Genomic DNA, 15,376 nt, shown 5'->3' with positions numbered 1-15,376 from the left:
AATAAATTAATGATATTGTGAATTTAATGATATTGTCTTGAGATGAGATAAATAATATCGATGAAAAAATAGTTGTATCTTACAAATTGTTCTCGGCTAGGTTTAAAGCAAAGCTTAGAAAAGCTCTCTTCGAGCCTCAAAAGTTTGTAAATGTTTCTCGCAAGACGCTTATTACCCTGCTCATGTGGTATACGGTATGGATAATTATAATATTATTAAGAGATATACGTATGTGAATCGCTAAATTTAGCTTAAGTCGTATATGCCTGCAACCAACCGATTGTTAAAAATCACATGCAGCATCTGCATGGTTCACGTTTAAAAATTGCGACGATGGCCGTAATTATGGAAAACCAAATGACCGAACTAATACGGAATTAATTTCGCGAATGGAAGAATAACGGCAGATTGCGCCGAGACTGTCGTACTTTCCTTTAGTTTAGAAACTCTTCTTCATCTTGATGTAAATTGTACTTTAACGGACTTTCAGTTTAACGTGTAGCAGCCGAGAGGTGATTATTTGATGGAAATTAAAGATCTACATAGACATAGCGTCCGAACGAATTTTTATGAAAGGAAAACAAGTTTCCGAAGGAAACGCGACAGTTGCGGAGCGATTCTGTATGTTAATTTCTTGCATGGTACAGCATAAAACCATCTGTACATAGCCGACAGCTGAATTATTATTCTCGCACAAGGACATCTCGTTTAAAACGTGTCTCGTCAATAACGCAATAACAATAATGACACCGGTGATAGAGAGACTTGAAATGGCATTATTTTTAACTATTCATAATTAATCCGTTCATCGAGAGATATCACGCAACCATTTTCACGATTGTTTACTTAAAGACGAGTAATCTCGAGCCTCTTTGTGCTTTGTAAATACGCTTTTTTTTTTTAAATTGATACACATTTATCGCAATGGGAATCCGGACATTATTTTCTCCATAAAAGTACATAGACTTCTTACATTGTCGAGCCTTATCGCGGTCGAATGTAAGCCTCAAGATAGTGAACCTTCTTGACGCACGCAAGATTATTGGGCAGATAGACGCAACGAGATAGCGGTGGGCTTCAACGAAACATGCATCGTCGGCATGCTCACATTCGGGGTGTAAAATACTCGCGGCTAGCGACTCCGTATCGTAATACACTTGGTTGCACGCATGGCGTTTTCATCGATAGAGATTCGTGCATCCGGTATCACGGTACGCACTTATACAGATCTCGCCGAGACGTTATATCTAACACGTTTTCTCCCTCCCGTTCAAACAGGAATTTTCATCGGCCAATAACAGATCAAAATCGAAGCCCGCCGCCCGAGTAATATCACCGGAAAGCAATCACGGGGATAGCAAAACGGACATAAGTTCTAGCAAGCCGTCCTCGGAGAAGAATAACGAGACTGACAGCGTTAACAGAACCTCGACTATCACGTAAGTTGTCGTAAGGTTCTCGCAACGCGAAAGATAAATTGATAGCTTTATATTGATACGCGTTTTATTAGTACGCACTAAAATGTAGTGATGATTGCAGTAACGGTACTAATGCCAAGCAAGAGTCGAACCCGTTCGAAGAGGAGGAATGGGACGAGGACGGTGGTGAGCCACTGGTGGACAATGGGGAACCAGGGGTTCCCGTACGAGCCTTGTACGATTACGAGGGAGCCGAAGCGGATGAGCTTAGTTTCAAGCAAGGTATAATAGGAAGGGTGTCGTTCGCAAATGTTTTGGAGTCACTCAATCCAACTTGAGCGACTTTACTAATTATCTATTATGTTTAGCAAAGGAGTGATGTAATTATTTGAACTCGCTATTCATATAACAATTAATATAACGGCTTGATGAATAATATTAATGTCGAATGATATTAATTTAAATTTCGTTGAATTTTTCAGGCGATGTATTCGAGAAACTGGAAGATGAAGACGAGCAAGGGTGGTGTAAAGGAAGGAAGGACGGCAGAGTGGGCCTCTATCCGGCGAATTATGTAGGCTTGGTGTCGCAATAGATTAACTAATGCAAAGCCAAATCCACAAGTTAGTTACTTAAATATGTAATCTCCGCGAAGAACAAAATTGCAAAGTTTCGTTTTTCTTCGCTGTCGTTTGCGCGAGTTGGAGATTTGCAGGACCATCAGTTTCTCGTGGCGTCCTGTGAGACGACGCGATTCACGATGGATGAATCTGAATGAAGAAACGAGTTACAACAAGTCTCTGACATCTGGGTACCTCTAGGTAAAGCGTAAACTGATCGTCTGCATTTACGAATTGTATAAACGGCGAGTGACGATTCCATTTCGAGATCTTTGCTCCGCGACTAGCGGCGTTAAAGTAAACAGTTTCCCTACATGAAAATATATCCCTCACTCAGAATTAAATTTGTTTTTAGATAGCTAGGTTAGTTAAAATCCTTCCCTAGTTAGTCTCTATGGATAAAACATGGATTACACGCGTATAGCGAGTTTAGAATATTGGAATATTGCGTTTTACGACTCATTGTTGTAACTCATTGTTGTAACGAAAAGAATCTTTTGGTTGAGACGAAACGAGAGTTCTATTTAATTTATTGTTATTAAAGAAAAGTACTATTAAAAACTAATGTCTATATAAATGGTGTCATTGTACATAATAGATGTAAGAGCCTAGCAATATGTGAAGCTATTAATTGTCGTTTAATGAATTTGAAGTGTTATATATTTGAAGTATGTGAACATAAAGTGCAGCACTTTAAATGGGCATAAATTTAATATAAAAGAGATTCGGGACCCAGAAATCGATAATTATTCCATTCATTAGTTAAATGTTATAGTCGAGATAATAATTTGATGAAATAAATATGAATTATCAATGATAATGTTATAGGAGAAAAATAATTTCATCTAAAGTATGTTATATATATGTACACATATACATATATAACTTGTTTTTATATAAATCCGGTAGTCTTTAAAAAAATTTTTTTGTTAATTTTCAATTAAAAGAAATTATATATCTCGGAATTATAATACATCGAAAAGAATAAAGATGTCTCGTAATCGTTATTTTAATTAGTATAATAATATCTACCAAATACCACACATGTATTGAATGAAATAAGTTTTTCTGAAACTAAATGTATGAGATTTTAGAGAGTTGGCATGAATCATGTGAAAATTAACATGTAGCTAACATTTTTTATCTTCAAAAAGCTCTTTTCGTAAAATATGTTCTGAATTATCTAATGCGTTAGCTGCAGAGTCATAGAGATATTTGATTTATGATTATTATAATATAGACATTGAAAAAAAAAGTATTCATTACGAATACATTGTGTCTATGTACACAGTATTTATGTAAATATCATATAGAATATATAGTAAAATTATAAATTCAGTCTGACTGATTTTTTTACATTCATTTAATTAATCCTCCAAACTACCTTTTGTAAAGTGTGTTCACAGCTCCATAAAGTTGTCAAGTATATATATATAAATTGTAGCTTGTGTATAAAATTTATTATATATGTATGTTTAATAAACGACTTCTACATAAAACATTCTATCGATTTATATCGTTAATTATATTTACGATAGTAATGTTTTAATTATACGGACAAAACTAAAAACAAAAATGTCTTGTACGAAATAAAAACGCAATTACCTGTATTTGAATTCAGAATAACATCGAAATGCTATGTAAAACGCATCATATTGACATATTAGAAATTGTCAAAATCAAAAATTAATAAAAACTATTTTCTCATTCTATATCAGGCAAAACTTAAAAATTCTCTTTTTAAGACAATTATTTCTTAGAATTCTTTAACGTAAATTATTTATACTTAACAGAACTTTATCTTGTGTGGATTGTTTTCCATATTTATCACTAATAATTACACAGGTGATTATATTATTAATTATATTAAAAAGAAGAATAATAATCTCTCTTAATAAAATATATTGTAACATTCGCTTACTTATATTATACTCATATATTTAATGCTGTTATCTATATTTAACAAAGTTTTTCAATAAGATGTCAAGTATACAGTATTACACGCAGTTGTATATTTTAAATAACAATTACGGAAAATAAACTGTTTTCTTCATCAGTGTGATAATAAAGTATGTATAAAGTTTCGAGTTCTTCGGAGAGAAAAAACGAACATTTTTTTTCATTATCATTGCGAATGAAAATATTGCAAAGAAAGCCTTAGTAAATTTATGAAAAAATTTCATTGTGTAAAATGAAATTTATATATATATATATATATATATTTTACACAATGAAATTTTTATATATATAATATATATATATATATTATTTAGCTAGGGCTATATATCTCAAAATCTGACAACTTAAGCAACTTACATTCTGTGTGATATATTTACATCAATGTGTATCTCTATTCATAAGAAGGTTTAAACATAAAGATAAAATATGCTCATGCATCAGCAAAGTAATACGGTTGTCTTGCATAAAAGCTGTTTTCTTCTTATGTTTGTTTTCTCCTCCTCTCTTTTCTACATATGTATAATGGAAAGTATATATATCTCTAGAATTTTATAATTTGACATATTTTCTAAAACATAAATGAACTTCATATTCTAGGATATAAACTTTCCAAAACTTATATATATCTAAACAGCACTTTTAATTAAAGGCGTGAACTCAGAGTGTAATATTTTTGAATTAAAATCAAACAAATACATTCTTCTCGACGTTGTTCGCATCATAATAAATGAAATGAAATTTAATGTCTTCCAAACTAAATAATTTCTAAATTCTAATTAATTACAAACACGCGCATAAAATACAGCGTTTTTATAAATTATATTACAATTTTATATAGAATCATTTATGCATGTAAACATGGAAAATTTTAAATTTCAAATACTATAATCAAATATATGGCTAGCATGTACATTTAGTACAGAAAATTTATATATCCATATTATTGGCAGATCTCGTAGCAATCATAATAACAAACATCGTAACAGAATTTTATCTGCTCATTATTCCCCAAACATATTACGTAATACAGATTTGATACATCAATGAGTCGCAACGTGTTCTTGTAGGTCCTCCAGCGTGCGGAACGGCTTGTCACACAACACACATACTTGCGCGTTTGCATTATGTATATCCAAATGTTCCGCCAACTCCTTTTCCGCGTTGAACAATTCGTCGCAAAGCATGCATTGATACTGATAAACCTTCATCCCTTGCTTCTCCCACTCCGCTATCGCGACTTCCTCCTCGTGCTCCTGCATATGCATCTCCAGCAACATCTCCGAATCAAACGTCGCCGAGCACTGGCCACACTGATACGCCTCGGTTTCCTTTGACTTATTATTACCGTCATTGGTGCTTTGGTCTATGCTAATCAGATTAGGGTTGTCGTCCTCATCGTCGAACAAGTGTTTGCCAACGTGCTCCTCTAACGCTTCATCCGATTCCAAAATCTTGCTGCAAATACCGCACTGATACTGCTCCTTGCTATTGCTCTGCTCCCCTTCGCTCAGATCGTCGCAGTGCTTCTGTAAGTGATCCTTCAGTACTTCCTCGTCCGTGAAGATCTTGTCGCACACGAAACAGGTGTACGTTTCTTTAGGCTTCTTCGCGATGTTCTCAGTGCTATCCAGCTTCACGCCTGTGCTACTTATCTTGTCTGACTGGATGTCATTTTTCTCACTTACAACAGTCTGCGTTTTTGTCGCGGTTTCATTTTCCTCGGCTTGATCCTTCTGCGGTGACGTGGATGCGACCGATAGCATTTTCAACAACGTGTCAGCACTGCTGAACTTCTTGTTCCCGATTGCGTTCTCTATGTTGAATTCGGAATGATCGTGGCCCTCCAAATGCTTCGCGAGAAGGTTCTTTGTACGAAATATGGAGTTGCAGACGTAACATTTGTGTTGCGACGTTTTGCACACGTGCGTCTTCACGAGACGTGCTTCGACTACCTCGTGACATCTCTTACAGCGCATCATCTTCTGCTTGCCCTGTCGCGGGTTCTGCAAGAGCGAAGTTGCTTGCTGATCGTTTTGCAACTCGATCTGCACGGTAGAGATATCCGATGCAGCCTTGTGATTAAGAATGTGCGCGTCGACTTCCTTGCGGGTTTGGAACGTGAGTCCACATAGCCCGCACATATGAGACTCAGTTATGGCACCCTCTACTCTGTTAGTCTCCTCAATCGTCTGTTTATCTTGTTTGTCTTCCATCGGTTTGCCAATATTGATCGCCGACTGTCTCGTCATCATAGACGTTCTCGAGTTAGTTGCCTTGGGCGTTTCGCAAATGGCTGCATGTTCATTATCATTCGATGCATTGGAATCAGAGTCTAATGCACTGACGTTGTAATCGTTGTACCTTACCGGAGGTACGCTTTGACGTTTACGAGTGATCCGGCTTATACTGAACGGCCCGGCGCCCCTGCCCCTGCCCCTGCCCCTGCCTCTGCCCCTGCCCCTGCCCCTTCGCGCGGTCGACTTGATCACGTGAGAATTATTAACGTTATAATGCTTACTCTCCTTTACTGTATCTAGGCGTTTTATTACAACTTTCGGCTGATACCTAGGCGAGTGCACAGCCATCTTTATCAACGCTGGTGAAAACCTGGTGGATTCCTGGCTGCATACGTCGGCCATTTGTCTCGTCGTAGAAGGCTCGATATTTTTCTTTATAGCTAATTCTATTATATCCTTCAACTTCTGATCGAGTTTCTGGCGGGTGCAGGTGACACTGTCAGTTTTGGAGTTATCCATTTTCGCAGCGCCGTCGCTCGTGCTGAGTATCTTGTGCTTCATTTCATTCTTGACAAAATCCGCTAATTCGCATTGTACGCGTTTCAGAACCATCAATTCATGACCCTCTACTTCGATATTCAAACATCTTTCGACAAGCTCGTTTTTGGACTTGCTGTTGGACTTGTTGTTCGCGTTGGTCGTCACGGGATTTACTCTACGTAGCTGAACCGCGTCGATGATATCGGTATTCCTTTCCCGATTGCTTTCGTCCGGGCTAGGATTCTTAGAATCCTTCGGCAAATTATTAACGTCCAATGAATTAAGGTTCGATGGATCCACGAGAATCAACGTTGACGTTACAGCGAACTTGGTGTCACCGATCACTAGCTCGGATTTCACCGATTGAGGCGTAAAAGTTTGTCCGTCATTCTTCTGTATCTTGGACTTCCTCGTACGAACGCTTAGTGCAATGTTATCCGTTAATGAAGTCGGAGAGTGCTCTCTTTCCATCGAGGTGTCCAGAGAGGATCCATTTCTCCCGACAGGGTGTTCCTTACTGATTTTGTTCATCAACGATATTTTGTTTCTCTGTTGCAAATGCAGCTCCTTGCTCAATCTCGTTCTGCGCGCGTCGGAATCCGTGTCTCCATCACGAATCCCGATGTACTTTTCCGTAAGATTCGTCTCTAGATTTTTCAGCACCTTCGCTACCTTCTTCTGCCTTTCCGTTTCCTTATCCGCATTGGTCTTCGCTCGAGCCTTTTGCACGGGCGATAATTGCACGTCGTCGGAAGCTATGGAATCCGTGTCAGACACGTTTTCCCCAGTTGCAGCCAAAAGCGCCTTCTTCCTCTCTACCCAACGCCTCGTGGATGCCTTCCTCCGTTCGATAGTTCTGCCGCGTCTCGCGGGTAACAATCTAGCTCTTGTTGGTCCGGAATACGTTTTACCTTCCGCATGATTCTCATCGTTCTTCTTTGGCTTAGATGAATCTGGTTCATCTTCATTATCCTCTGATGATATACATATTGTATCTAGTATAACTTCATCTGTGTCACAAGTACCATTTGCAGTGTCTATCCTTGATTTTTTCTGAAATAGAATTGGATTATTTTTTTTATTGTCACAAGTAACTCCTGGATGTATCAACTTTACAATTCCGTAAAACATGAATGAAACTTAATGCATAAATTGTCGATGATTATCAGCATACAAAAATAAAGATGAATATAACGTTGAGAAAATGTCACGAAACAGAATTAATAAATTATGGAATTTAAAGACATACCTTCTCAGTGTCTGAAATATTATCCTCGCCGATTTTATGTTTCCTCTTCGCATTCTTCGTCGTACAACTTTCATCCTTAGAAGCAGGATCTTTAATCTGAGATGAAAACGAAGAGCGTTACGCCGAAGCGATGCAAAAGTCCACGAAGCAAAAAGGTACTAGGGCTACTTACAGCATTATCAGACGTTTCTGATACCTCTAGCTGTTCCAAGAGGGCTTTGTTGGACTGTACAAACCGTTCTTTGAACTCGCCCCACATATCCAGCTTATATAAGCACACGTGACACACAACTCCAGGTAGATTCTCCTCATACTTGATCTACGGCAAAAACAAATATGAATCAAGCCGTTCGATAGAACTCACGAGATACAAAGCTAAGTAAAAAGACTTACGTCGATGCGAGTGCACTTGATCAGATCCTTGAGCTTGCCCTCCACACGGTCACTCAGCAGACTGGTCATGCAGCCGTGATCGGCCAGGCAAATTCGACAGCGGCTTGGCCGTTCGGCCATGTTTGACGGCTCGTCCGACATCGCTTCAACGGGAGGCGATTGCGGGTGGAAACCCGGCCCCGGGAAAACGCGTGTGAGCTCTCGAACGATGCTCAACAACGACAAATACGTCGGTCGTGTTCGCGCGGCGGGTGCCCGCGCTTCGCCATCAATAACCTATTCGGTCCTCTTTCCGTCGCTCGATTACGAGCGCGGACGTAGCTGGACGCGACGCGCGATCCTGGCCGACGACGATCTCCAATGTTCTCTCGGCCGCTGTATCCGTCCAACGGAACACCCCGCTCGTCACTCGACTCGTTCGACCGAAACACGATCACTCGCCGCCGAATCAGGAAACGTTCGCCATAACAGATCTCACGGCAAACTCCGCGCCGCAAAGCGCGCGCGGAACGAAAATATGGCGCACTCTCGACCGTAAATCGCGTGTCGCGTGAATTCGCGTAGTGGCGTCAGATGAAAACGGCCCGTGGCGATTGGCGGAGTGCCGCGGGACGCTTCGCGACGCGGCCATTTTATTGGTCTGACCCGCGTCAAATTCGAGAGCCCATTCGTCCGCGTATTCCTCGAGGAGCCGACCGAAATAGACCTGGTGTCGATTGTTGTTGCGTAGATAATTCGAAAAACGCTGATAATAACAATCGTCCAATCGATATTAATTTGGTTCGGACTTACTGACGCTTTAATCACCGAAATAAAAATACGCCGAGTCCACAATGAGAAAGAATTGAATTAAATCTCGTCGCTGTACAATAATATCGCTAAATCAACAAATGATTTTCTCTCAAACAAAAGTTTTCTCTCAAAAAAAAACACGATAAAATAAAGATAATAATTAGTGAGGTCGATAATGTAGAAATCTGCAGAAGAGTTACTCGCGGTGTCGGCAATGCAGGAATCTTCGACGCTGCAAATCAAACGGCCGAACGAAAAGATTTCGGAAATGCGACCGAGAACGAAAATATCGACTGTCGAGGATACGACACACCGGATATTTTCTAGTAAATTCCGTGAAATCGATTTCCGCCGGTGCACGATTGTAATAAGCGATCGATCCGCATCGTTGTTTCGCGCGGAGCCGGTGCACGACGCGTGGTGTGGTCACGCTTGGAACGAATAATTTCTCCGCTGCGTTTTGTAACGTGTGTGCCCTTGAACGCATTCTATTTCGCAGAGCGTACGTATCTTCGTTCGGTTTTCATATTTTCATACACATAATGCATATCGGCAAACGAATGCACGACTTTTGCGAAGTCATTTCCTCCGTCATTAACATATTCGCCACATTAGCATCTCCGAGTCGAGAAGGTTCGGCGCGGAAAGAACGCGCGCGGACTCGGTTGGAGTAGCACCTCGATATCGTCGCGGCGAGAAAAGCCTCCTTTTGTGGTGTTTTAATAATCGCTTCTTTTTTTCTCTCACTCCCGCAGAGGATGGCCGAGATAGATTTGTCTCCCGCACAGGACAGGGGTGTGTTGAAGGAGATCATCAAGGAAGGTGTTGGCGATGAGACTCCTACGAACGGTTGCAAGGTGAAAGTCCACTATACCGGCACTCTGCTGAACGGCGAGAAGTTTGACTCCAGCAGAGACAGAGACAAGCCGTTCAAATTTGTTGTCGGAAGTAACAGCGTCATCAAAGCATGGGACATCGGCATCGCCAGCATGAAGAAGGGCGAGATCGCTGTGCTGACGTGCGCCCCCGAATATGCCTATGGCAAGTCGGGTAGTCCGCCGTCAATTCCACCTGACGCTACATTGAAATTTGAAGTGAGTATAGATACTAATCGATACCATTGATCGTTGCTTAAGACAAGCTCCTGCGATTCTGCAAAGTTCTATAATGTATTAGTCATTATCTGCATGTAAATTAGCAGTATTTCAACATGCATATTATAATATGTATAATATTCAATAAGAGATACATATATTTTAATATAATTAATTTTATTATACATAAATATTGGAGAACTGTCGATCATATTCTAATATATATATGTCTTTCTAGGTTGAATTGCTTGACTGGTGCGGGGAAGATCTAAGTCCGGGTAAAGATAAGAGTATTCAGAGATTCCAACTTGTTGCTGGCCAAAACTATGCTAATCCGGAAGACGGCAGCACTGTAAAGAGTTAGTATCACGATTTGACAGGCTTCAATGTGAAATATGTGTCATATATTCTCTTCATCTAACAAACTCTGTATATGTCCTTAGTACACTTGGTTGGAAAGTACAATGATGAAGTATTTGAAGACAGAGAGGTAGAATTTATCCTCGGAGAAGGAGAAGATGTAGGAATTGTGGAGGGTGTAGAGTTAGCGCTGCCGCGCTTTTTAAAAGGCGAGAAATCTAGGCTGTTAATTAAAAGTAAACATGCATTTAAGGAGGAAGGAAATTCGAAATACAAAATTCCGCCAAATGCGGACGTGGAGTATGAAGTGGAGTTACAAAATTTTGAGAAGGTAATTGCGATTATTATTAAAGATGGACTTGCCTCTATAGTTCTGTAACTTTCTTAATTACTGAATATTATTTATTACAGGAGACAAGTATATGGTCAATGAAGCCAGAAGAAAAGATAGAACAAGCAAAGATGCAGAAAGAGAAAGGGACGAAGTACTTGACATCCAATAAAATCAATCTGGCCATTAAAGTGTACCAGAAAGTCCCCAAGTATTTAAATGTCGTGACAGATTTCACGGACGATCTCAAAAAGGAGAGGGACAGTCTCCTAGTAGCGGCTCACTTAAACCTCGCTCTATGTTATCTGAAAACCAATGAAAACCTTTTGGCCAAGGAAGAATGTGCCAAAGCTCTAGAACTGGATCCGCAGAATGAGAAGGCATTGTTCAGAAGAGGACAAGCGCACCTTGGGCTTGCATCGCCTGAAATCGCTATTAACGATTTCCAAGAGGTTCTAAAAGTACAGCCGAAAAATACGGCCGCGTCTAAACAAATTTTAATCTGTAATTCTCTTATTAAGAAGCAATTAGCTAAAGAGAAGAAACTTTACGCGAACATGTTCGATAAGTTTGCGCAGGAAGATAAACAGGTTTGTGAGAAACAATAATGTTGAATAACATTTTTAATCGATACGCAATACCTTCTCTTCACGTAGCCGAGCTTTCGTATCATTGGTCATGAAATTTGTTACAAACATTTAGCTATTTGAAACTGAAATGTTCTCTGCAATGCCCAACAAATACACTTGAATATCGACCATTCGTATTTTAATATAGAAAATATCATGCAATATCATAGGCTCTGCATTTTGTTATAAATATTATGAATGATATAAAGGCTGATTAATTTAAATAAATTCAAATAAATCGTAAAAATTAACTTGTCGATTGTGTTTGCGTTGGACCATAAACCGTTAGTAATCTCACAGAAGGAGGAGCAAAAACTGAAGGAACAGCCAGATGTGATGCGCGAGACTCTAGGAGAATGGGGACAGGAAGAAAGACCCGGAGGCAGAGACGCGACTGCCTTTGAAAAGGAAAATCCTAACATACTCATGCTCAACGCTAATGGTTCTGGTGAATTCAAAAATATGTAAACAGTGGCTCTTAGAATGTTCTTTCTCTTTCGTTACACTGCCCCGCGTAAACTGCCAACGAATTGAGGTCCCGTCAATCTTTATTTTCTGTGCCTTCTAAATACTGCTATCTTTTACAAAAATTGAAAATTGCATGTTAGATGTACTGAAACGTCAAGTGTTTAATTTTAACGCGTAGAATTTGTGTTGGTCAACATATCTGAAAGTTTACTGTACTTAAACATCCGCGTGGCGTTAATTACAAAAATATTTTAAGCATACTGTCCCTCGAGGAGTTAAATGCATGTTGTTCATATTGTTATAAAAATACAATTTTATCAATGCAGTACCTTTTCCTTCTGTAAAATTATGTGCACCAATCAAATTGTTGTATCTCAAGTCATACTATTCCATTATAATGTAGTGCCATTGTTTAAACTTTAATACGTCGATCATTACTGTGTATATTGTAGATTTAGAAAAGAATTGATGAATTAATATGCAAATAGTCTTTCGTGAATGAATGCGCATGGAATCAGAAATTAAGAGAACCATTTGTACATCGGTATAAAAGGAATATGTAAACTTGATGATGTACACCGGTTACAATTGTATAAAAATAACTTTCACAGCGATATATACATTTCTTTCTTATGTCATCTGCACTGATTCGTGAATTATGTACGACGTTACAGAAAAGAACATTGCGGAATTAAATATAAGAAAGTGTGATGAAAATTCAAATGTCATTCCATTAGATTGTCATATCGTAATCTCTAATCCCCTTGCCCATAATTAAACGAAGTTGATCTTTCTCAATAAATTAGATAATACAAATTTATGTATCATGTATTTTATATATGACAAACTTACATAGAATATAATAGAATTTCTAGCACAAAAATTGATTTTCTCATATCTCGGAACCAAAACAGTTTCTACTGTACACAAAATAAGACGTCTATAATATTTCCCTTTTACATAATGTTATAATAAAATGCTTTTGCGACCCAAATTCTCTTGAAATATACATATATAACTCTTTAAATACGACGTTGCATACTTTAATATAGTTTACGCTTAAGATTTCTTTTTAAATATTTATAAACAACTATTGCTCCAGTTTGAATCAGTTATCCTTGACCTCCTTGACTGACGCAAAGTTAACCAGTGATTGTAACGTCCAATAAAACCTATCTCCTATCTTTCGATATTTTAATAGACTTTAACTCAGGTCAACTTACTTAGTATCTTTCGATGTTTTAATAGACTTTAACTCAGGTCAACTTAGTATAATAGATATCTTAACAACGACACGGTTGACAGATATGTGACACGCGTAACAAATTGTCGTTAATTCAGAATATGTCGTTAATTAAAATTTTAAATAATTTTTCTGCTTTGAGAAAGTTTCGCCAACGTATTTTGCAGCATAGAATTTGCGATATAAAATGTATAGCGACTTTATACAATCATCAAAACGTAAAAATCTTGTACGCCGAGCATTCTTTGATATACTCGCTAAGTAAACGTTCAACTGGAAAAGTAAGCTTCCTCAATTGTCTAGACGTGTCGTCTAGACTTTCTGATATGTTATCTTCGTTATTAGTACATTACACATATGCACACACGTGGATGCCCGCAGGGATGGGCTCACGATCGTCCGAGCCATCGTCGAAATCGCGACTTTTGCGCAATGCGGCGTCGACCGCCGACTGGCGTTCGTCCAGCGTGAATAAAAATCCGGATTATGCGCCGCGACCGCATCTTTCGTAAAAAATAGAATGACTTGACAGAAAAATCGTAATGGAAAAACGGGAAAATGCTCAAAATTACCGCGGGCATTTCATATTCAGCGATATTTCGCGTACATTTTGGAACAGATGAGGGACATCCCTTCTCGTGGAGAATCATTGTCTCTGTTATTTCAGATCGAGATAAACTCAGATTTGTTGCTTTTGTTATTAATTCAGATCGAGATAAACTCAGATTTGTTGCCTTTGTCATTAATTCATGTCGGGTCTCGGATAAATTTCGAGGCAGGTGGGATTCTTTCGAGCGGCCGATCAATGTTTCTCTCCTGCATTTCTGAATCTCGGGAGAGATTCGCGAGGAGAGATCGCGGCTCTGGAGGCGCCCCCGAGACCGCACCGCCCTGGTTCAATAAGGGGCGACAGAGAGAGGGACGAAAATAGCTCCTCTCTCTCCCTCCCTCGAGCGGCGTGTCAGATGTGCCATGCCTGGGTGGCACCAGCCAGTGCAAGAACGTCCGCGGTCACGGGTTCTCCCCACAGTGTATAGCACGTCTCGCGGTGCGTCGACGAGTATAGTGAGCGGAGTCCGGGACAGTCGTCTGCTAGATTCGAGGCCGCCGAGGGTGGTCCACGCGCCGTCATGCCGAACATAATAAATGACATAAAGCTGGACTTTAAGGACGTGCTACTGCGCCCGAAACGGAGCACGCTGAAGAGCCGTTCGGATGTGAGAGCCTTTATGTAATTGGCATGTTAATTCGGAATTCGCGTTCCTCGTCGCGTCCGGGAATAATTGCATGCGTGTCTCCGGCGAGAGAGAGGAAAGAGAGAGAGAGAGAGAGAGAGCGAGAGAGAAAAGGAAAAGAAAAAAAAATACGACATTATCCACCACGCAATATCGCGGGACATACCAGAGAGTGTATTTCTCGGGATACAATTACGCTTGGATTTCAAAAATTCGATCGCTCGAATTCGACGGATTGCACGCGTTGTGTGCGTGCAAGTCGATTACGCGCCGATCGCAGAGTGTTCGAAGCTCCCGAATTTATGGTCCCTCCTCAGGCGCCCAAAACCATCTCTATATTGATTTAATTTCTCACGAATACGGCCGACTTCCTGTCGGTTGATCGTCCGGCCCGTCGTCTTACGTCGACAGTGCCGATCCTATATTATACGTCCCGCACATTTCTATGAAAAAATTCACGTAAATTAAAGATTAGCAAGAGTGATTTATATCGTTGCATTTTTATGACTATAATATACACTGTAATGAAATTGTTGGTGATATTTGCACGTATTATGTCATAATGAATTCTTCAATTTTATTAATTTAACACACACTTCTGTTCTACGTAAAATTGTTACTCTTTTTATATCTTTGTGTGTGTGTAAAAATATAAAAAGTTATACACATGTAAAATAATAATCTAATATAATTATATATATTTTGTTTTAAATATATTTATGTAAAATATATTTAATTCATATATATATATATATATATGGGTGTGTGTGTGTGTGTGTGTGTGTGTGTGTGTGTGTGTGTGTGTGTG

The 15,376-nt window shown here is 39.2% G+C and overlaps 5 protein-coding genes across 9 annotated transcripts in view; 3 read left to right on the top strand and 2 right to left on the bottom strand.

Moving 5' to 3' along the window:
• LOC112454321 (protein kinase C and casein kinase substrate in neurons protein 1) overlaps nt 1–2,510 on the top strand; it is a 54,714-nt gene extending 52,204 nt beyond the window's left edge. For all 4 annotated transcript variants that reach the window (XM_025015624.1, XM_025015623.1, XM_025015621.1 and 1 more), the window contains 3 exons: nt 1,279–1,439; nt 1,540–1,700; nt 1,901–2,510. In XM_025015624.1, coding sequence (XP_024871392.1) covers nt 1,279–1,439; nt 1,540–1,700; nt 1,901–2,013 — 435 coding nt within the window. In that variant the 3' untranslated portion in view covers nt 2,014–2,510. The remainder of the gene's footprint in view (nt 1–1,278; nt 1,440–1,539; nt 1,701–1,900) is intronic.
• Nucleotides 2,511–4,836: 2,326 nt separating this feature from the next.
• On the bottom strand, nt 4,837–9,053 carry LOC112454365. The gene is made up of 4 exons (XM_025015709.1): nt 8,417–9,053; nt 8,196–8,342; nt 8,024–8,119; nt 4,837–7,827 (listed from the first exon to the last, which is right to left on the bottom strand). The coding sequence occupies exons 1-4, from the start codon at nt 8,555–8,557 to the stop codon at nt 5,038–5,040; spliced, it is 3,174 nt and encodes a 1,057-aa protein (XP_024871477.1). The 5' UTR covers nt 8,558–9,053; the 3' UTR covers nt 4,837–5,037.
• A 441-nt stretch (nt 9,054–9,494) lies between these two features.
• LOC112454367 (FK506-binding protein 59) lies at nt 9,495–12,973 on the top strand. 2 transcript variants are annotated; one of them, XM_025015717.1, is made up of 6 exons: nt 9,495–9,710; nt 9,964–10,302; nt 10,541–10,661; nt 10,746–10,993; nt 11,074–11,583; nt 11,912–12,003. In XM_025015717.1, exons 2-6 carry the CDS (start codon nt 9,967–9,969, stop codon nt 11,912–11,914), a joined length of 1,218 nt encoding a protein of 405 aa, XP_024871485.1. In that variant the 5' UTR covers nt 9,495–9,710; nt 9,964–9,966; the 3' UTR covers nt 11,915–12,003. The 2 variants fall into 2 exon arrangements, with proteins under 2 accessions (XP_024871485.1, XP_024871484.1); XM_025015716.1 differs by having other exon boundaries at nt 9,498–9,710; nt 11,923–12,973.
• Nucleotides 12,974–14,302: 1,329 nt separating this feature from the next.
• LOC112454368 (GMP reductase 1-like) overlaps nt 14,303–15,376 on the top strand; it is a 2,998-nt gene continuing 1,924 nt past the window's right edge. The window contains exon 1 of the mRNA XM_025015718.1: nt 14,303–14,550. Coding sequence (XP_024871486.1) covers nt 14,464–14,550 — 87 coding nt within the window. The 5' untranslated portion in view covers nt 14,303–14,463. The remainder of the gene's footprint in view (nt 14,551–15,376) is intronic.
• Nucleotides 14,572–15,376, bottom strand: part of LOC112454366 (far upstream element-binding protein 3) — a 12,284-nt gene continuing 11,479 nt past the window's right edge. The window contains exon 14 of the mRNA XM_025015714.1: nt 14,572–15,011. The gene's annotated coding sequence lies outside the window, so the exon portion shown is untranslated. The remainder of the gene's footprint in view (nt 15,012–15,376) is intronic.

Source organism: Temnothorax curvispinosus, unplaced genomic scaffold (assembly GCF_003070985.1).
Source record: "Temnothorax curvispinosus isolate PA1 unplaced genomic scaffold, ASM307098v1 QBEX01005011.1, whole genome shotgun sequence".
Taxonomy (NCBI): Eukaryota; Metazoa; Arthropoda; class Insecta; order Hymenoptera; family Formicidae; genus Temnothorax; species Temnothorax curvispinosus.
The sequence above is the reverse complement of the archived record's forward strand: the minus strand, read 5'-3'. Positions and strand labels throughout refer to the sequence as shown.

Excerpts from the sequence above, each read along its gene's own strand:
- LOC112454365 (XM_025015709.1), bottom strand. The coding sequence starts at position 8,557 with ATGTCGGACGAGCCGTCAAACATGGCCGAACGGCCAAGCCGCTGTCGA. Across the intron at positions 8,343-8,416 it reads TCAAGTGCACTCGCATCGAC|ATCAAGTATGAGGAGAATCT; the intron begins GTAAGTCTTTTT and ends TTTTTGCCGTAG. Across the intron at positions 7,828-8,023 it reads ATATTTCAGACACTGAGAAG|AAAAAATCAAGGATAGACAC; the intron begins GTATGTCTTTAA and ends ATTCTATTTCAG.
- LOC112454367 (XM_025015716.1), top strand. The coding sequence starts at position 9,967 with ATGGCCGAGATAGATTTGTCTCCCGCACAGGACAGGGGTGTGTTGAAG. Across the intron at positions 10,303-10,540 it reads ACGCTACATTGAAATTTGAA|GTTGAATTGCTTGACTGGTG; the intron begins GTGAGTATAGAT and ends ATGTCTTTCTAG. Across the intron at positions 10,662-10,745 it reads AGACGGCAGCACTGTAAAGA|TACACTTGGTTGGAAAGTAC; the intron begins GTTAGTATCACG and ends ATATGTCCTTAG.